Raw genomic sequence first — 23,152 nt, 5'->3', positions numbered from 1 at the left:
CATTGCTGAAGCCACAGCCATGTGCTGCTGGCCAGCACACAGGAGATCGGATAGGTTTCCGTGACCTGGTTGTGATGATGACAGACACTTTACCCATTGACTCACAGTGCTTTTGTCCACTGCAAGGTCTCTATAGACATTCTGTATGTGTATATGAATATCTGTGATGCTCTGGTTTTCCACAAAAAGAAACCAATAACAACTCTCTGCTTGAAATGCATCTCCGTTACAGACACCATTTTGAAGGCTACATATAGGGATGCCACCAATAAGAACTTCATGAAATTATAGGAGCTGAAGTGAGAATAGTCCTTGATGTCCCACAACAAACTCTACATTTGTTGAACCAAAACTGGGTGAGGAAAAAAAGTGAGTGTTGCATTGCTTATTGAACATCCATCATAATTCTTTGACAACTCAAGCCCAGAGATCATGCATAAATCAAAAATTGTAGCAGACATGAAAATAGGCCTATAGAAAAATGTTGAAAAGGTCTGAAGTGAATGTTTGAAATATCAAAGGGAAGCTGATGTTTGTGTTACAGAAAGACAGATACAAATGCTGTTCTGTATTATGTTGATCCTAAGTGGGGGAGTGAAGAGAGCAAAGTATATGCAACATGATTTATGTTTCTTTTTGGAAACACTCTGTATTGGACTACAAAAAGACAAACTTGTGGCCGCTTCATACAACAGAAACAGTTTTATATTTTTTAGACAAGAGGAATTTTGTGGCCACAGAAATGTTCTAAAGATTTTAGAACCATTATGAAAACTCCAAATGTCTTTTAAGACAATCTGTTATGCTTATATCTGTTGGACTAAAAGGGAACATTACTGACTGAACCATACTGGTTTTAAGTATAATTTTGTATGACAGTTTGATGGTAAAGCACAATTGGAAGTAAAGTACATCAGCTACAGAAATACAAGTGGATCAAATATTGATAAACTCAGCTGTGGGTGAAGAGTTCAACTGGGTGTGTTTCAGGTTGGGGATAATGAAATTGGGAGACAATTTGTTTGTGTGTTTTTTCTTTCCTTTTTTAAAACTGGCACTCAAGATTTTGATATCTTTTGTAGTTGTATCCCGACATCACATAGGTGTTACTGTGGAAAACTTCAGTGGAGTTACTAAACTGGATGGGAACGATGATATTATGGGAAGTGAGGATGGGAAAAGACACTATAGAAGTATTGGTGCCTGACAAATATAATAACACCATTATAATGAGAACTTATCACTTTAGGTATTCCTTTGCTTTGTAATTAGTCAGGCATTTTCATATTGTGCTGATGAGTGCATGATTTTGTAAGTACAGTTGTAAAATTAACAGTTTTTACTGGATGAACTATGATTTATGTTTCTGTTAAGGAGTGTCAGCAGGAAATTTATGTATTTATTTATGTAATCTTTATCCACTTACTGAAAGAAGACTGTGTGCTCCTGTAATTGTGTATCTTTTCAAAAATGTAATTGAGAAATAATTTGTAGACTTTTTAAGTGTTACAGTGTTACATCTCATAAACTATAGACTGTAACGTGTCCTTTTTCTCTTTTCTCGGCACACTTGTTGAATCGCAGAAGTACAAAAAACTCAGACGGAGACAGGTAAGAGAAACTAGTTAATTCATTTTTATGTAGAGATGCAATTAGGTTAAACTAGCTGATGAATTCACTAACTTACACTGGAATTTTAATTTAAAATAACTTATGGGAGAGCATTTATATTGTGTTGTATATGTCCAAAACATAACTTGTACTTTAACTCATCTTAAATGTTTATGTGATATTTTCCAGATAATATGAGAATTTTATAATTGGTACTTGCTTACATAACAACAATAACACAGACTATTTAATTTTGAGAAATTTTCTAGTATTCTATTTCATCAGTGGTGTCCATATCTTTTTTTCTTCCTAAGCATTTTATATACTACTGCAGAAGTAAAATAACACCAGTAAACTATGTTTATTAATATTTAATTGTAATATTGTAATTCTTCATGATTTTAAAATGTACATGTGCAAGCTTATCTCAATATTGGTGAGTACAGAAGATTCATGTATTGTTCACAGGATATTCAATTAAGAGAGACACCTGTAGAAACATTGCTTAAGGTCAATTTGACTAATTGCTACAAATGATGTATTTCCACACTGATTTTCATAAAGTCTCTAAACAGTATTATGCTTGTATCTGCATGCTATATTCATCAATTTACCTCCTTGCCCCTCAAGACCACATTGAGTTCAGATAATGTAATAGAGACAGCTTTGCTGTACATACAAAATCTTCAGCAAAAACATTTAGGAGTAGAAGCTCATAGCTATGTAGAGAACATTAATAACAACAATATACTGATGAATAACTTGAAAAATTATGCAATTGAGTTTTTTTTTATTTGTTGATTCTTTAATTTATGATGGTCACTCTGTATTTCGTTTTTTCATAAGTGGGATCTGTTTGGCATTACAGTTCCAAAAAAAGGCACACTGAAACAAATCCCCAATTTAAATTGTTTAGGAAATGTTCAGTTATGTACTGCTGTGGAAAACCAAGGAGAAATATCCATTGTTCACATGCCCAGTAGCAGTTCTGAATGATGATGCATTACAGTGTTAAACTGGCTATAAATGCCGGTCAGTACCTTATGGAACTTTGCATGATATTTGGAATCTCTTCCTTTTTCATGCATATGGGTAGTCCAATAAGTACTGAAATTACGTAACTGTCCTTCAAAATTAAATTGGTTTCAAGAATTTTTGTAGAACCTCCCTTCTGCACCTACCAACACATTCACCATGCTTTTGGGACAGCATAGACATCCTATTCTATTGACTTAATACAAGAGTCCTCATATAAAAAAGGCTTACAGTCAATGAAAATTCTACTGCCTAATAGTGGCATATATCTAACAGTATATATTTCATTTAATTGAATCAAGGAGACAAAATTATGTAATTGATGTGGGAACATTCTTGTTTAATTTTGACTCAAAAAATGAAATGAATGCCTTTCAACTTACACTTCCATAATGACATTTATCCAGCAAATATGACGAGGGCAAGGAAGATGGGCCAGAGCACAGTGCCCATTTTCTTTCAAGTTAGTGGATACTTACCAATATTGAGCACATCTTTTTTCTCTGCTTTTTGACCACTAATAACAACAGCCCACTTTTAAAACTTCATTTTTGTACATAAATTTTGTGCTTGGAGGAACAACAAGTCGACTGTTATTATTAGCAGCTTAACAGCTGTGAAAAAAGACATACTCAGTTCGCAAATAATACCTGCTGGCCTCCTGTGCGACTTTGTGTTGCAGCTTAAACTAAAAAATACTGAGCTATAATTATAAAACCACTTGACAGTAAGATAGTAACTGCAGCTTTGTATATTGGGATTTGAATTTAATGATTTTTCAAAATGACAAAGCAGAAGATGGCAAAAGCTGAATTGCATAAGATCTTGTACTGTCATGACAGCATATCGACATACTAGGATGCCAGCTGTTTTCCTCTTTCCACCCTTGTTTGTATTGAAAAATCCTAGCTCTAGACGTTTTTACACCCACTAGGAAATTATATCTAGAACCATGCACTTTCTTTCTGTTCTCTTAAAGGAAAGAAATCATCCACAAAAATTAATTTGAGTCTCTGTAATCAGATATATCTGGATACTGGGTGTCCTTGATAAATCTCCCAGGAAGACACACTGTGAGGTCTCCAAGTTGCACTATAGTATACATTCTAGTATACATTGTGAAGCAAATTATTCGAGGATGTGTAAACTTATATCTTTGCAAAAACAGGAATTTGAATTAATTTCTTAAACCTTCAGAGTGACCCTCATATTTGTATTACATAAGCTTGTTCATGCTTTTTAGAACTGCTTAATTTATGTAACTAACATTAAAGCCACTTACTGTAGTGAGATGAGCACATTTAGGCATTCTTAAGGGCACAGAAATGCAGAGTGATAGATCAGTTTGCTAGTTTTCTAATTTACTGAAATTGTGACTTAATATCATTAAATAATATCACTTTTCACTATTTGTGTTCATCATTTGCCTATTTATAAATAATTAGTGGAATACATATATATTAACATATAATTTACTCAAAAACATTGTACAAGTATACAGTAATACAGTGTGTTGACAGCAGTAATATGATTTTTGGAATTTAGGTACTTTTACTCTATTGTGCAATACTGCCAGCATGAAGATTGAAATACATGAACTGCCATTTTATCAATTAGAGAACTGAGCAATTTTTATAAGTGCACTCTGTTCTTTTGCACATTTACAAATTATCCTCATGCTAGTGAATAGCAAAAAGTAAATTGCAATTAATTAAGAAAGGGAGTGAATAAAAACAAACACTAATGAAAATAGTGTTTATTGTATTTGGAGGGGGGAGGGGGGGATATGGAAACATCAAATAATAACACATGCCTAATACATCATAGGAAAACCCAATAAAACCAATGGGTTCCAAAATAGCTTCCAGTCATCTGGGAATGGATAAATAGAGGTCCTGTGTGGTTTCCAGAGGAATCTTATACGATGCTTGTTGCAGAATAGAGGAAAGTTGAGGTAATGATAATGGAGGTGCATAATAATCATGCCCTCTTCTCTTCATAGTAGACCACAAGGGCTAAATAATATTGAGATTTGGTGACTTTGATGGCCAGGGTATGTTTGATGGTCCACCCTCATGCTCACAAAACCAGTGCTGGAAAATGTGAGCATTGTAAACAGAGGCCCTGTCATCTTGGAACACAGCATCACCATTTTGAAACAAATTTTGTTCCATTGCACCTGATCAACCAAAATGGTAACATAATCCCTGACAGCCATCTGGCCTTGCACAGTAACCATGGAGCCCATGGAATACCATGATATGGCTCCCAAATTGTCACCAAACATGTGCCATGTTTCACTCTTGGCAACACGCATTCTGCATTGTAAGCCAGATGTAAACTCAGCCAGAAGTTAGAAACAGTGTGTAACAAGACTCATTTCATCAAATGACTCTCTTCTATTGCCCCATAGTCTAGGTTTTATGGCTTTGGCACCATATTTTCCTATTACCAGCATTTGTGTTACTGTTGTGTGGTTTTGGAATTCCAGCTCACCCTGCAAGTCTCAGCTTGAGCAGTTCCCTTCATAGTTAGTTTGGTGCTGGGTTCAAGAGTGCAACATTCAGTTCTGTAACAAATTTTGCAGCTAACATCTTCTTATTTTTCAAACCAATACTCTTCAAGAACAATTTGTCAGGATCACTCAGCACACACTTTCATGTACATTGTGATGTAGCAGGTGATATTTTCCCACTTTCCATGTATTTGGTATAAATCTATGATATGGTGTCTCTTTAAACACAAACATTTCAGTTACCTTTGCTACTGAAGCATCCACTATACAAACATCATGAATTTGCTCGTTTGATTTCACTTAGCTCCAGAAAAATGCAGTCACAACTACAAAGAAGACTGATCTGGTTACGTCTGACAGTTGCAATGTAGTGAGGGCATTGTTCAGGTGCCACTCGTGATCAAATACAACAGTGCTTCCTAGCACCTGTATTTATGTTTATCATGCATTTCTCTCAGTGTGTCTATATTTTTTCCAACCCCTGTAAACAGCATACACATTTTTATACATATTTTAACCATTTTTGGTAGTTTATTGTAACATAGAACCATATTTGTTTGTTATGTTGGATATGGTTTCCGTGTATTGTAATGATGAACTGGTTGTTTCATTTCATCATCGTGCATAAGCTGTTTCTTGATTGTAAAGTAACAGTTCTCTTGATTTGCTACTTTATTCTTTTCATGAGTTGTCCAGTCACACTTAATGGCCACCTGCTTCAGTCTCTATTGTGAACATTTTCATAGGTTTTACTGGCCTTTCTTTCCAGAAGTATTCTGATCAGTTTGATTGGACACAACATGACTCCCTCTTGCGCACCAGTGTCTTCGTATCACATTGACACTTACACCCAATATCCCCAATTATTTATTGAACATATTCCAAACTCTCTCTTTGCCTACAGTTTCCCCCTCTACAGCTCTCTCTACAACCATGGAAACTATTCCTTGATGTTGTAATACATACTCTTCACAAGTTCTCTCTTTTAGTGAGCATTTTCTTCTGTATATTCCTTTCCTCAGTGGTTTAACAGAGAACCTCCTCATTTCATATCTTATGAGTGTTATTAATTTTTAGGATGCTTCTGCAACACCATGTCTCAAGTGCTTTGATTTGCTTTTTTCCAGTTTTCTTACAGTCCATCGTTTTCTTCTATACATGGCTGCACTCCAGATGTACAGTCTCAGATATTTCTTTCTCAGATTTGTCCTATGTTTGACAGTAGTAGATCTCTTTTAGTGAAGAATGACCTATTTGTATGTGCTAGCATGCTTCTTATATCCTCCTTGCTTTGTATTGCGTGCATTATTGTACTTCAAAGGTTACAAAGTGGCGTCTCTTTGTCTATTGGCCCTAATTTTGGTATTAAGTTTTTATCACTAACCTCATTTCTGCTACTCAGCATGACTTGTGTCCTTTTTTTATTTCACTCTTGAATAATATTTTTCAAGTCTTTACCATCTACAGGGTTATATAATTGTATTTTTTTCAAAAAGTCTCAAAAATTCTACATACTGGCTTGAATAATCAATTGGCTGTCATTTCCATCAGTGATTTTAGAAATTTGTCTTGTTTGTTCACAAGTCTTCCAAAGTTCTGAGTTCTCTCAAACTCTAACTCTGATACTGGAGTCCATATGTCTTCCATACTGACAGCCATTTCTTGTCAGCAAAGAGTTCCTGCCTTTGTAATGGCTTTCAGTGTACATTTTCTTACACTTATGACTCAACACTTAATGTTAATGTAGTTGCTATTAACGTCACTGCAAGTTATTTTTACATCTCTGTATGGTAGGTCCTCTCTTAAAATAACTGCCACAGTGTTGTTCATTTATTTTTGTTGTATAAAAACTAAATTGGCTGTTTTACCACTCATTACAAAATTACTCCATAGGTCAGCAGGAAATACAATTTTTTGGAGTGCAAAACAACTGTTAGGGCAATTAGGTTCCTTGTACTGTGATTGACACATACTGGATTAAATGAGATTTAGTTTTGAAATAATATAATAAAACTGTTTGTCTGTACCCAATTGTTATTGCTGCAGTTATGTCCTATGTTGTGAATTTGAACTTTTGATTAGGATGTTTGTGTCATTAATATGCTAATTTTGCCTATTTATTTACTGGCATAGGGAACATATCATTGCAAATTAAGTAGACAGATGTGGACAGATTGAACGTGAAAGAGTTCATACACAATATTTTCTTGACTTGCTAAACTGTGTAGGGTAACAACTCTTTTGTATTCTGTTATTTTGTAAGCATTTATATCAGCAAGTAATAGGCCAGTGATGCATTTTATGAAAGATTTTCCAGTGAAATTTATAGTTGACAAAGCAAGAGTCTGGGCCATAGAAAATCTCTATGAGGTGTTTTTAATCTTCTTTTCTTGGTGAATGAATTTAGTTTTCTTCTTGTAAGTCTAAGTTATTGTAAAAAATGAACTAATTTTGTGAGCATACAGTATCTTAAAAGAAATTTCTGTATTTGCCAGGGTCACATGCGTTCTGTTGACATTTTCTACAGTGTTACAGTGTGCATTGTGGCCCATGCTGAAACAGTTTCTAATGCTCTGGACGACTTAAAGTGGCAAAGTACGAGTGCAAAATCCCACTTCATTAACAATACAACTTACTTGAGATGGTCAGCCAACTTTCCCTGCTGGTTAGCTTACTTCTGAACCTCTTCTTCTCTTCTTCTCCAAAGTATATCTGCTAGGAACAGGAATTTCTCAAGACTCTGCAGGCTTTCAAATAATAAATGATGATGTGATGGAGTGGTGGCCCTCAACTACATACCCTCCAACTCAGAGTTGAAATATTAAAAGTTTTGGCTGGTTTCATTGTCTAGGGGCTGGTATACATAGTTGTCACATTACAAGCAAAATAATACTGCTGAGTTTACAGTATACAATATGAATAGACACATGAATCAAATGGTCGAAAGTTCCTATCACTCATCAATTGCGAATGTAATGTAGAAATTTTGCAATTAAATTAAATCTGCAGTACTATCTTAACAACTTTAAATGAAGAGTACGGTAGTAGAGGTTCTTTTGAGAATGTGGTATGTTTCTGTAAAACACTTATTGGTGTCAATGGTCCAGCAATTAAATAAAATATAAGTTGAATTACAGGGAAACAATAGATCCATATTGCATGTAATTAGTTATGAATGACAACATAGCTCTTGAGATATTCACTTCTAAACAAATACTACATCTCCACTGTAGAATCCTTGGAAATCTCACAAGTTCAGAAGTCTGCACTCTGAATTATTTCTCTCTCTCGTGACCACGTGCATATCGCTCCACACTCCAAGTCTCTCTCGCCAACGTGCATGCCTCACCCAATACTATCCCCAACTCCCCAAGTTCTCTATGCTGTACTCATCTCGCGCCACCCTGTTCTGAACTCCCCTCCATTCACTTCGGTAGTTGCCTCCCTTAGTAACGAGCGCTGTGTTTGGCGATAGTGCTCCCGTCATGTCTCCAAGCCAATGCAAACTCACACACATTTTGAAACACATTTGAAATACTCTAACACGCTCTAATACACATTATTAGATACATAAACAAATTAACTAAACATATGTCAAAGAATAGAACAAAAGGTAGGCCAGTAGGCTAATGTCTCTGTGCTTTCTAGAACACAGTAAATATTTAACCAATTTCTTCATGAATAGTATATCTCAGATGTAAACAAAGACATAGATGAATAAACATATTTATAAGCATGCTACTATCATTTTTTCGTGTAACTGTTTAGTACTTATGGCCTGAAGCGATCGATAGTAATCGGCCACTTTGACGTCCAATAACTCATGTACTATTCAAGTTACATGCCAGTAATTCATACCAATTTAGGTTTACACTAATGGCTTTCTAAAGACATGTCAATTGACGAAATCGGATGAGTTGTTTAGATTTTGGAATTTGTTGCTGGGTGTTACTTGTATAATTTACAGTCAGATACTAAACTTTAAACTAATAAAGATATTGAATTCCGATTACACCATCTGAATCATCGTGCAAATAATGGAAATGTGCATGTTTCTTATTAAGTTATCATTATTCCTCTGGCTGTTATTAATTTCTGTATGAACTGTGAAATGTTTGCCATTAATGTTTCACAAAGTCTGCCATCTTTGGCACTCCCAGCATGTCTCCTTCATCGTCACAGTGTCACCATGGAATTCCCAGCCATGTGGTTGGACCACACTCTGGGGCTACCCCTCTTGCTAAGCTAACGTTTGGCACCACATGGTTCCTGCTGGACCACAACCCGCCAAGAGGCCTCAGTGCAGCCATGCCAACTCCAGACTTAGAATATTTTCAGGGCGCCACAACTCAGCCGTTACCTCACAACTCTTTCTACTTATAAAAATAAACACTCATACACAGTTTCTTTTGCTTCACTTCATAACATATATTTGAACATCAAATTTTTACAAAGCTCCTTCTCCACATAAACAAACACTATCAAGTAAGTCTCTTCACATGCCCAAATGTTAAAAACAGAGTTCATTTAAACATAAGAAAAGGTTGGCTTAATAACGAAGTCCATTTTCATTCTGAATGTGAATACATGTTTTATCCATTCCAAGTCCAAAAAGAGCATTAATTAAGTCTTTTTTCCAACTCCATTGTTCTTTTTTTGTCCAATAAACACTCGTACACAGTTTCTTTTTTTGTCCAATAAACACTCGTACACAGTTTGCTTCACTTCATATATATTTGAACATCAAACTTTTACAAAACTTCTTCTCCACATAAACAAACACTATCAAGTAATTCTCTTCACATGTCCAAATGTTAAAAACAGAGTTGATTTAAACATAAGAAAAGGTTGGCTTAATAACGAAGTCCATTTTCATTCTGAATCTGAATACATGTTTTATCCATTCCAAGTCCAAAAAGAGCATTAATTAAGTCTTTTTTCCAACTCCATTGTTCATTTTTTTGTCCACTAAAATAGTCAAAGTTATAAAACAGCACAGAATACATAACACTACTTGTTCTCTCACTACAGCTTCCATAGTGCGACCAGCAAACACTTGTTGGTGCTGTTAACTGCCATGTCTATAGTCGTCTCACGATAAACTTCAAACCTGCACACACAGACTGGTGATGCACAATAAATAGGCTCTCTCTCACTTATATTTTAAAGATTGTGCGTTCAAGATGGTAGAAGGTAGAGGTTCTAGAATTAACGCAGAAATTCTCAAAACACTACAAATTCTCTGCTTAACTTGCCTCCGTCTAGAGCACCCATTTGCCAGCAGAAAGATGAGGTCAGTTGCAAATGAGTTAAACATACATTTGTTTAAATTTATTTTGCATGTTGCTCATTATAAGATGACATTCATAAGTATCTCATTCATGCCTTGTAGATATGATTTCATTATCTGTAACTGAAACTGAAACTATCAGTATATTTTTGATGAATGAGTGTAAACATCAGTATAAGGTGTGATAAAGAAGTTTCCATTTGATGGGTTTGGTGCAGCATAGATAGATGTATACCTACTAATAAGTTACAGATACTGTTGCCCAGTACAAGTTGTTTGATGAGCTGTAACAAACTAGTAGGGACTTAGACTTCCTTCAGTGTATTTATTTGAAATGAGATTAATTTTGTTCTTAATAAATCTGCTGTATGACTCTTGTGTACACTTCCAATGTTCCCCACCACAGTAGAGCAGCGGTTATGGGCTGTGTTTGATTTCTTACAATATTGTTCTTAGCCAGAAATATAGTGCTTATTCTTCATGTGGCAAATATGTATGGAAGTGGCTGTAATTATTCATTTGCACAATTTATTTTTTACGAGGCCTACCCAGACAGTAATAACACCACATTTTTTTCTCACCCGAAAACAATTCTATGAATGAAAAACGTTACATATGTATTATTTGAAGTCTCCTGAGTGAGTGCACCAATTTTCTGTCACTTCTGACAGATAGTGTAGCAGCAGGATGGTTTCAAAATAGCATCTGGATGTGATGTACATTACAAGCAACATTCTGTCATTGGATTTCTCAGTGCAGAGAAAGAAACTGTGAGGAATATTCACAGACACTTGTGCAAAGTCTCTGAAGCATCTGCTGTTGACAGAAGTACAGGTAGTTGCTGGGCTTGGAGGGTGAGGTCATCAGAAGGCAATATGGTGGAGCTCTACTATTTGGAGTTACAGGGAACTGATGATTTCTTTCCATTTTTTGGGCCATTAAGAGATGCCATTTGTGTCAGAAATTTTGAGAATGATAAGGAGGTGATCCTCACAATGAAACACTGGCTATGCCACCGGACAAGGATTGGTACTGACAGGCATAGACATCCTTGTTTTCACACTGGAGGAAGGCCATAGAACGGGGTGGAGATTACATGGAACAATAGGACCTTTCATCTGTGTAATTCTCATTATGTTCAGCAAAGAATTGTTGAAGGAAAAAAATGTGGTCATTACTTTCTGGGCAACCCTCATATCATCTTTAAAATAGGGTCCACATGACTTAATGTACCTCTTTCAGTTGTTGTCCAAAGCTATAGAGCGCATTACCTCCAGCACTTTTGTATCACTTCTTCTAACTGGCAAGCTTCCCTTTTGGACATACTTTCATTCCAAACAGCCTGCAAAGAACAGGGGTCAAATCCAATGAGTGTGGTGTTCTAAAACCATTTTCATTTTAGTTTTGGCTAACACCTGACTGACAATAAATACCAAGATAATTGTTATGATGGACCATCCATTCCTTTGATCAACATAGCAGGGGCAATTTTTTTCTTCTGTATTGCTTCACACAGTTATTTTAGCACTTGGAGTTAGGTAATGGTGGTTAACTGTGGTGCATGTGGAAACAAACTTGACTATCCCCCTTCAAGTTGAAAACTCCAATGCACATTGTTCTCCTGTTGATTTGGTTTGCTTTCTTCATTTGAGGTAAAGTAGCTGTATGTACAACGCTACCTTCTAAAGAATTGTGATAGTTTATATTGCTGATTTTCATAACAAAGAATGATATTTGCTCTTGATACACTATTCTGCCATGCCTGCAACTGCAAACCCAGCAGCATTTACGAAAGCAAGCACTCCAATCTAACTGATGTGCCTACATGGATACATATGATTCATTTAAAGCATTGCGAGTAGAGGCAACCAATTTTGAGAACCTTTCACTACAATTCTTGAGCCTACATATATAGTTATTCATTACTTATGGTCTTTCATCATACTTCACAGCAATTGGATGTATCTCTCCTCTCCCCCACATCTATGCCTTCTCCATCCTCAACAACTGTTGTGGCCAGTAGCTTGCTGCACCAATTTACATTGTTATACAGAAAGTGACATGGTTTAACAATAAGCATTCAGTATTTTAGAAATCACAGAACCATTTCTTTCATCACAATGCTGAATGCATTTTGAAAGTTATTTGACAATCTGCCCATTATCTTTTACAAAACATCCAGAGAGCAGATTAGAAATAACTGTGAGGTATTGTAAATTATGTAATCAGAAAGGCCAAATATGTTGTACAGAGAGAACTAGCAGATGAAACAGAGCAGTGATAATTTTTCAGAACATCATTAAAAATGGCACAGATATGGGAATAGAACAAAATGATGCACAGACTTCTTATTTCTTCATTATGAGGACAGAGAAATAATTTAACAGACTTTTCCAGTGAATTCAATTAGTTTTCTATCATTCCCACCCATCTTTGCTCACAATTTTTCTGCTCATCATTATTATCATTTTCCCCGAGAACCTTTTTTACTCAAAACCAATGAGTATCAAACTGCCTTCAAACAACTGTATTCTGACACTGACACAAGAAATATTCCATGTGTCAGATACTCTTTCCTGCTGTAATATGGATATGTATGCTGACTAAATGAATTTTCATAAATCCTGTCAGTAAGTGTTACATGGCCGAATCTGTTTCTTTTCTATCCTTTCGTTAAAAGAACAGAGTCTATAGCTTAATTTATAGTCACTTTCTCATTTGTGACACTCTTCACACTGTCACTGTAGAGGTATTCATTAAACCTACCATTCTGTCAGTTGCTTTACTGATACATATCAAAGAACCACCATTGTCACATTTCTTTTCTAAAGTAAACAGGTAATCTGCTTAGAAATTTCCATTCTTTGCTTGTCAACATAGTTTCTTTTTCAAACCTCACCTTTCCTTCTCTTCAAGAAGCCACTTTTTTATGATAAATGTAATTAAACTCAATTATAGCTCTCTGGAGAGTATACATTCTATGAAAACTGGTGCTATATTTTTCCTGACCCATAGTTGTTTAGTGTTACTGTACTGTGTAGTTCAGTTCTGTTTTCTGCTTGTGGCTCAGTATACTTACACGTGTCCATTATGCATTTTTGATCTTCCCAAACTTTTGATGGCAGTCCATGCCTTCATATCAGTTGGGACTTGATTATGTTGTGTAGACCAGGCCTGGCAAAGCATGGCATGTGAGCAATTCCCCTCAAGCAAGTGCTTCCCCCTCCGACTCAACTCATGTGATGCTGCCACAGCCTTGCAATAGCCACTCTGGTGAATGGCATGGATGAATGTCAGTTATTGTGGATTGCGAGCCCTACCTATGCTCTGTACGTAAATATCAAAGGACAGGAACTAAAACTTAGATTTTTATTCCTTTTCTTCTCTTTTTTCTCAATCTTATATTGAGGCATATAGTATTTAGGCTAGATTTATTTAACTTGGTCTTGACAAGTTCTGCAATATCAAATTTAGTTTGCTTTGTAGTGAAAAGAAATTGGATGTTCCAAAGACTCATTGGTCTCTGCATTATGATGAGTAGATATAAGGTACTCCATGGTAGAAAATATATTGACACAAGTGTGGGATGATCTGGAAAAACATTTTATTTTAAAAGTGAAATCTGTGAGTTTCTGGTACTGATCTTGTGGCCTGACACCAGAATAAATTAATATACATAAACATATCAGAAAAAGTGTCTTACTTTTCTTACAAACAGAATTTCACTTTATTTGAATGATTTGTAATATCTGTTAGAAATGGTAATTCTGATAAAAAGCATCCTTCAGCTTATTTTCAAATTCTCTAGTATCCTATTTTACTTTTTCATTCAAAAACTTGAAAAGTTATTTTCTAAGGAAAAAAGAACTGAACTAAACATTTTGCCGCATATGAATAAACGAATTTCCAAGTGAAGAAGTATGCCTCCGCATTGCAGGTGAACTTCAGTGAAAAATTGATTACCTTTTTGATGACAGAATGATCAATTTTCTCCACATGTGTTATTCATAATTTTCATTACCCATTTTGTTGTGGACAGCATTCTGACACTTTTCCCACATAGTGCTCCTTGATGAATGATCCAATGATAAGTTAAACAATTTATTCCTCTCTCTCTCTTTTTAGTATGTCATCTCTGAAGTGTTTATAATTTTTGATAGTTTTAAGTGTACTGCGAAAATTGCAGGTCTCTTTAAGACTTACTGGTTCACGTAACTCCGTAACTCTTTTCTCAGCTTCTCCATTAAAGTGCACCACTAATCAAGAAAGAATGATCTGTGTGTTTGTTCATGAAAGGAAGACAAATGACCAGTGAGATTACTACCTTTGTTTCAACTTCAGCTTTTTGTGCATATACAATATAGAGATTTCTTATAAGAACTGTATACAAAACTCAATCTCCCACTCCTCGCTGAAAACATAGTTTTCAGTATTCTTTCTTTTCAACCCACCATGGTAGCCAATAGCACTAATGCGCTACTTCCTGGACTCAGGTAGGCGTGCCAGCCCCGGATAAAATCCTCCTGGCAGATTAACGATGAGGGCCAGTACTCCCGCCAGGCTGGATGTGATTTTTAGGCGGTTTTCCACATCCCCCTAGGTGAAAACTGGGTTAGTCCCCACTTTTTATAGTGATGACAATCATTTGTCAGTTTCAAAAATGCTTGTGCTACACATCATTTCACAAGAGTGATATGTTACATTACAGGGTTTCTAATAGTTACAAGATTATTATGTTGTATACTGTGGTAAAAGCAGAAATAAGTTCTACGTAGTAAGTGTTATTGGTTTATAGAGAATTTGGACAATTGTAGACCACTTAGAACCTAAGGCAAAGGCACAATCATTTTCTTTTTATCTTTCCAGAACTCTGTTCATTTTATACCACCCTCCTAGGTTGTGAATTCCATTGTTGGGCAGGAAATTTTGCAGTATTGATCAGTAGCCAGAACCTTCCCTGTTCTGTAGGGAGTCTTCTGCAATGTTAAGTTTTCTCAAGTCCTTTTTTTGTCTCTTCCAGACATCCCGCAATGTTTTTTTAAATTTGGAAATGAAATTAAAAATTTTCTTCATTAATCCATTGTCATTAATTCTGTAAATATGACCATAAATATTTAAACTCCTCATTCTTATTGCTTCTGTGATGGTATCTGTATAGATATTAATTCCTCCTCTTTGTGGTCTTAAAATTTGCCTGGGTATTTTCCTTTCTTTTGCAGTTCTTCTTGTTCACCTTTTTTATTCAGTCTTTGGCATTCAGATCCATGAAGTTTTTGTTGTTTAATTAATGTTGTGTAGTATTTAGTTTTTGCCTGGAATGATTCTGATCTTTTATTATGTTGGCTTCGGGTGAGTATGTTTGCTAATTCCATTTTATTCAATCTTTCCTTACTTGTAGTGTTATCTAATCCATTTGATTGTATTCATTCTCAAAAATACTTAAACTTATCAACTCTCTTGATGTCTTAGTGTTGTGTTTGCACAGATTTTTCTCTGTTTGTGTATGTTCATTGACATTCCATTTTCTTGCAAGATTTTAGTAATTCAGTTTTAGCTGAAATTTCATGAAGTGTTTGCATCTGGTTTGTCCTAGGAAAATACTGCAATATTGCTAGCAAATGTGAGACATTTCACTTCAAATCTTACTCTTCCTTGTCCTAGATGGATTTCTTTGATGTTTTTCTCTTGTAGTTCTTTATCTCATTCTCTCACGAACTTGTCTAAATCCAGATCAAAGAGAATCAATGATATTCCATCACCCTGCCAAAAACCTGTAATAATTCTGAAGGATTCAGAAACTTCTCCCACAAATTTTACTTTTGAAGTTGTGTATGAGTATCTGTTCAATTAATTGTCTGGTGGTTTTGCCAATACCTGCATTTCCAGTGTTAGGAATACAAACTGTTGTCTCTCTCTACAGAATCACATGGTTTTTTGAAATCAATCAATGCAATGACTGTGTTAAGGTTCCACATTTTTATGATCCTGAGAATAGTTTTCAAATTAAAAATTTTCTCTGTGCATGATGTTTTTTTCTGAACCTTGCTTGTACTAGCCAGTTGTATGTTGTGGTTGATCTTCTGTCTTATTCAATAGAACTTTGGGTATAATTTTTGTAGCACAGTTATGCCTTGATAATTGTTGGTATCTGTCCTGTGACCTTTCTTATGGGTTGCGAATGGATTATGGCTTGTTTCCAGTCATTCAGTATTATTTCTTTCTTGCAATGATCTTGAATAATCTCATAAATGGTTTCAGTTGCCTGCTTTCCTCCCAGTTTCCACATCTCAGCTAATATTCCATATTCACCTGGCACTCTGTTGTTTTTCAGCTGGCCAATTTCTCGTCCAGTTTGACGCAGTGATGGTGGTTTCGAAGGTGGGTTTTCCTTTTGGGGATGTCTGAAAATTAATTGCTGTGATGGTTCCTTGAAGTTTAGAAGATTTTTTAAGTATTTTGCTAGTAATTCACAGTTGTCTTGGTCACTTGTAACCAGTTTGTGTGTTGAACCATGAAGTGTAGGCTCATCAGTTTGTAACCTCTTATTTTTTCTTTGAAAACTCTGTAGAAGTCCCTAGTGTTCTTCTGTCTGAAATTTGTATCTATTTCCTCTAATCATTTTCTGTCATATTTAAGTTTCACTGTTTGAATAACATGTGATATCTGTTTTATAATTTCAGTGCATGTGTTAAAGTCTCTGTCCTTTCAGCAGGAGTTCCATTTTTTCCAAGCAGTTCACCTACACTCTGTCACTTTGTCGCATATCTTATTCCACCACCTACGTTGCCTTATTCTTCATGGTTGTTGTAGTTCTTTCACCATTTCTATTATTGCTTCTCTGATTGCATCCCAATTCCCCATCTTCTTTGCGCGGAGGTTTTAATGAATTTGTTCCTATGATCGGACAGAAATTTTGTGTCAATTCTATGGACTTTTTTAATTTTGGCATTTAGTTTTTTAGATTGAAATTTGGCTTTGATTTCTATTAAAAATTAGTCCGAATCTGTGCCTAGTCCATTTCTGACCCATATTTTCATAATTTCTCTATTGTTTTGTTTGGTTATTGTCCATGATCCAGTTGATGTGAGCCTAAATTTGTATTAGGAGAAGACCAGGTCTTCTTTCTCCTTGGTAATTTCCGAGAAAGATTGACATTAGTTTTAAGTCAAATTTTCTGCAGAAGTTGATGAGTCTTTCTCCATCCTTAATGATGTGTTTGTGTGCCTTGTATTTCTCTTCTCTACCAATCTGTGCATTGAAGTCTCCTACGAGTTGTTTTATGTGGTGCTTTGGTATATTTGGTGTCTCACTTTCTAGTGTCTTCCAAAATTGTTTGAATTCCTCTCGATTTTTTCTGTTGTCTTTGTTGATAAGTGCATTTATGATGGAATAGCCTTGTTGGCTGATAAGAATGAGAGGAAATGTGCCAATGGGTACACAAAATTTGTTATGGATTCTGATAGATTTCATTTGATAGTGAGAACTGTTACAAGCATAGTGAATTTCTGTTTATCTATATGGCTGGTTTTCCTTTATAGTTCTTGTTGCCCTCTGATTCAAATGTTTTCTCATCACTGGTTTTCTGAAGTGCTAGTATGAGTATGTTGCATCTCTTTAACACATCCGTAAATTGTTTTAAGTTTCCCAGTCTTTAGTGAAGTGTTGATGTTCAACGTGCCTTGCAGATGTTTGTTCTTAATTCATCTGCAAGAAGTTATAGAAACCTCGAACTCTTCCTTCCTAGGCTCTCCAGAATCTGATGTCCTAGTTACATCACTATTTCCAGTGATGAAGGATTGTTCACCTCCTGGAGTACTTTTCAGTTCAGTGTTCACCATCAGATCTTGGTTGAAAGTAAATTAGGAAGGGTTGTTAATCACTTTGTAGGGTGTCTCATCTGTGATCGAATCACCAGGTGTGTCTTAAGAGGCCACGCAATATGGGAACAAATACCTTTCATAGCTGATCACTTTGATAACAGATGCTACTGATTTCTGTAGCCACCACCAATATGTAGAGAGATGCTGACAATGTAGCTGCTTGTTGCAAGTCAAGATGTGATGTGAATTTTTGTTTTGCCGGGCAGATTCTCTCTTCTGCTAGATCCACTGTATTGAAATCCATCCCCTCCGCCTTTGTTACTGTTGAGATATCACTGTCAGGAGAAAATGGCCCATCCGCTCTTCATCTCAACTCCCTATGACTATATGTTATCTTTTGATGGAAAGTTTTTGAAAATAGGAATGCATGTAAACAATTGTCCTGTAAACATGGTAATATGAACATGGGAATTGGCTTCTATTTCTAGCCAATGCAGTTACAAATTACAAATGTTTGACAATTATATCACTGAAAATTTGATAGAGAGTACATTGCAATATTAGCCATCGAGTCTGATCAGCAGTGCAGTGAGTATGTGACAAATGGTGTAAACAACATGGTGAGTGTGATTAATTTGTTCTTTATTATCTGTATATGCTGTCAACAAGCATATCCTTCAGGGATGTAGAACAAGTCAAGTTACTCATTACAATGAGACAAGGGCATCATAGATATTTAATTGGTATACTGTACTGACAGTAAACTATCTCTACACTGCTTAATGTTATTCACATATATGCCATCTAAATATTAGTCAGTAAATTGTAAAGAAGGCTGGTACATTGAAAAAAATCAGCTGCCTCCTCAGTATTATTATACATCTGTTATTAGTAGCTTCATATTTAACTGATCACAAATTCACAGAAAATATTTTTTTAAATCTGTAAATACTGAGTCCTATTTACAGTGGATTATTACTTGTTGTATATATTTATAACAAACACTGCTACTTGCCATGTAGCGAACATAAATTTTAAATCCTGGACTGTTGATACTCAGATGTTTTTAATTATATTGACAGCACTGTCATTTGTGGATATTTATGGAAATAACAAATTACTGTAATTAATAATTGTAAAGTTCAAGTTTAGAACCAAGTGTTTTATAAACATGAAAATCTATCTTATGCTCAAAACTTCAATACCAATGCAGGGATGCCTCAAAAGTTTCATACAGGTATTCAGAAGTTTAGGTACCAAGATCAAGAAAGAGAAAGAAATATTGTTCAAATTATTGATAGATATCCTTCACATTTTGAGCTAACATAATTTCTGAGGGATTTCAGTTTTGTGTTTTTCCTACTAATTGTCAAGTCACATGGACAAAATTTACTCCTTGAAAGCAAAATGTTGTGCAGAGGCCAGTTTCTTTTTTAGGAGAAAGGAAAAATGAAGAAGTGTGTTTTACAGGCTATTCATATGCTTGTTAGTCAGGGGTGTTGTGACACAGTACATTGTATTGGAGGGCTTGCTATGGTACAATGTCAGTTACTGTAGAAGATAAAGATTTTCATAAAAAAGAATGGATAGCCATCACAGATGTGTCAGCAAATGAGACATTTCTCTGTGACAGTATCCTGACTTTCACGACCACGATGGTTGTGTGACACTATTTTAAAGGAACAACCCTAAAATAGATGAGGGTGATGACAGATGTGAGGTTGGTACAGAAAAGGAGTCACCTTTAGCATGTTTTGCTGTAGGTACTCAACTACTTCACAGTCCTGCTTTACAGTCTATTGTTTCTCACTTCAGTCAGTATTTACCAGCATCAAGCAACTGGAGTGACTTGTTGTCAGTATTTTATCCTAGAAAGAAGAAGCAAATTGTTTATACTGATTCTGAGTCAAAGGGCTGTATGTTACTCATTCATTCTGTATATCTCATCAAGAAAGAAAATCTTCAAGGATGTGGAATGAGTAAAAGTATAAATTAACAAAAGACAGTAAACTCATAGAAACTTAACGTGTACACTGCACGAAAAATAGACTATCAGTATACTGCTTCATACTATATGTGTTTATGTCATCTAAATCTAGTTTAGTAGATTACCAGAAAAGGTTATTAATTAAAAAAAGGCTATTGCTTCCTCAGTATACTTCAATAGCTGCTATTTATTGTCTATTGGTCATTCATTAATTTTTAATTTGGCCTTTGAATGTCCCATCCATTCAGTCATACACATGACTGTGAAATTACAACATATTCAGCTAACAATTAATAAAACAATAATGTCATTCTAAAATGAATCCTTACAACACAATAGACTCTGTCACACACACACACACACACACACACACACACACACACACAAATGAAACTTTTACAAAGGGGAAAAGTTCATTTAACAACTTCCTGTAATGCAACCCAGGTTACGGTATGGGAAGGATTGTTAAGACTGTTTATCATGCCATAGTTGCAATTAGATGTAGATCTCCATTGAACACAGGAAAGATGCTGGCAGAAATTTGTTTTCTTAAGTTGTAGCTGCACAATTTCGTCATGGGATCTGTCTTGTATCTGGTGTGACAGTTTTATCAAGTGATCCATTTGGTCTGGGAACACATGTTGATTATTGGTAAAGTTCATTATAAGTAATAATCTGACAAGTGTACCTGAGAGACAAATATTGTCTCTTCAAACACAGTTTTCATATGTATCAGTCCTTCTAAGACAGTAAACTCAGCTGTCATTATCAGTGCTTTGATGGGGAACTTAATGAGTCCACAATATTAAATTCTTCTGTCAAAAAATGGGCATTCAATGACTTTGCTTAAAAGAATTCTAGCACACTGTCCCCCAGTAATTTTCCATGCATCTCCATTGGCACCCATGTCCAATACATTCTGATTTCAAGAGCAGGAATGGTAAACAGAAAAATTATTGGAAAAGAGCTTGCTACAGTTTTTGAAGAGATTGATAGTGTTGGTCTATCCTGAAGCACAGCTCTACTATTGGAGGATATTTTTAAAGACCAGGATCATTTTGTGAATCATCTCACTGCTAGATTTGGAACCTTTTGTAGATGTGTGTCTTTCATAAATAGGAAGTGTTTTATTGAGAATATGCATCCCATGTATTTATGGTGTGAGTCATAATTTCATCCCATTTCATGAGGAAGCTGCTAGTTGTGGCATCTTTACAAATTTGTAATGCTTTATATTGACATATATCAAGTTTTTTAAGAGTGCCATCTAGAGCCATAATCTGTATAACTCTGTGCTACATACAAATTTAGTTCAGAGTAATCACAAATCTAAGTTCAGTGCACCAATGATGTACCAGAAATAGTCCTTAACTTTTTAATTGCTCTGTTACATCTCTTTACTGTGTTTCAGATATGCAGTGACTGCGTGAGTTTCTAGTCAAAGAAACGTCTGAGTTAATTTAGTATTTTGTTGAGTGAGAAAGTAAATTATGCAAAACCATTTTCCCTTGTTTTCTTAGTCAGTCTCTTGTAGATATACAAGCAGATGAAGTGTCAAGTTATATTGTGGATGATTTCACATTAAGCCAGTCATCAAAGATGAGCATTTGACTTACATATTCTGTCTGCATTCTGACAGAATCCTGCAAACTGTGTGAATATATATGTTGTTGATATACTGCAGCATCTTTAAAGATGATGAAATATTTTGTGTAATCCCACATTTAAGAGGTTGGAAACTATTGGAGATAGTACTGATCACTGAGGCAGACCTTTACTTGATTACATTTACCTACATTTGTAACAACTGAGGCCTATTTGCCTTAAACTGCTAATTGTCATATAGCTTAGGAATGAAAATTGCTACTTTACAAACACCTAACAGAAATTTTCAGTATGTCAAATATAATATTCAGATAGTTAATAAAAGTAGTCAGTAGTGGAGCATGCTTTTAATTTTCATTTGATTTGGTCTGGATATCGAATATCTTGCTGTATGTAAAATGAGAAATTGTTGAAAAACTGAGCATGAGATTACATTATTCCACTTTGAACAACAGGCATGGTGTAAATGGAAATTATTTGTGGGTCTTATACTGTGATTGTGTAAATAACAGTTTAGTTGAAACTGATTCTTGTTATCAGAATCAAAAACCATAAAGGAGTAAATGTAGTGGGAACTGAGAAGAAGATTGTTAGAGGCCTCTGAAAGATCCATGGTTATTTACTTTATGGTATATTCTTACTGTCTTAGCTGAGTGGTCCACATGGATGACTGCAGTGTAGAGGACCTGCATTCAATTTCTGGTACTACCATAAATTTTTCTTTAGTGGGAGGACTGGTATGGAATCCACTCAGCCTTGTGATGCTGACTGAACTACTTGAATGAGAAGTAGCAGGTGGAAGGTCGGCAAATCTGACAGTGATCAGGAGAGCGGTGTACTGACCCCACTCCCCTCCATATTGCAAACAAATGACTGCGCTGGGTGAAGATGACATGATGGTCAGACAGTCCCATTTAGCATGTCTGAGGCCAGAACAGCAGAACTTCTATTATATTCTTACTACTTGCCTATGCTACATGATTATTATATTTACTTTCATTGCACTTACCTTGAAAGAAAGTTGTGCAAGACAGGACAAAGAAATACTGCAGAAATTATAAAGAAGTTACTTCACCCTAGCAGTAGTTAGAAACATCATGTAAGTAGTATGAGAGGAAGTGCAATAGCATTTTTTTAAAAGTACCTCCTGTTGCCCTAATATAAATATGGATGAGGCTTCATCTGCATGTTAATACATAAATTGACTTATTCCATATCCCAGAAGGCTTCTCGGTGTAATATAAATATCATATGATATTCTTTAGAGATACAACAGTTTAACAGTTTCT

At 35.4% G+C, this 23,152-nt stretch overlaps 1 protein-coding gene across 5 annotated transcripts in view; it reads left to right on the top strand.

Moving 5' to 3' along the window:
- LOC126360585 (collagen alpha chain CG42342-like) overlaps positions 1-23,152 on the top strand; it is a 1,334,941-nt gene that overhangs the window by 1,015,362 nt on the left and 296,427 nt on the right. For all 5 annotated transcript variants that reach the window (XM_050007726.1, XM_050007725.1, XM_050007724.1 and 2 more), the window contains one exon: positions 1,585-1,611. In XM_050007726.1, the coding sequence (XP_049863683.1) occupies positions 1,585-1,611 (27 nt within the window). The remainder of the gene's footprint in view (positions 1-1,584; positions 1,612-23,152) is intronic.

The sequence above is a fragment of the Schistocerca gregaria genome, chromosome 1 (assembly GCF_023897955.1).
Source record: "Schistocerca gregaria isolate iqSchGreg1 chromosome 1, iqSchGreg1.2, whole genome shotgun sequence".
NCBI lineage: Eukaryota > Metazoa > Arthropoda > Insecta > Orthoptera > Acrididae > Schistocerca > Schistocerca gregaria.
This window is presented reverse-complemented; position numbering and strand designations above follow the sequence as displayed.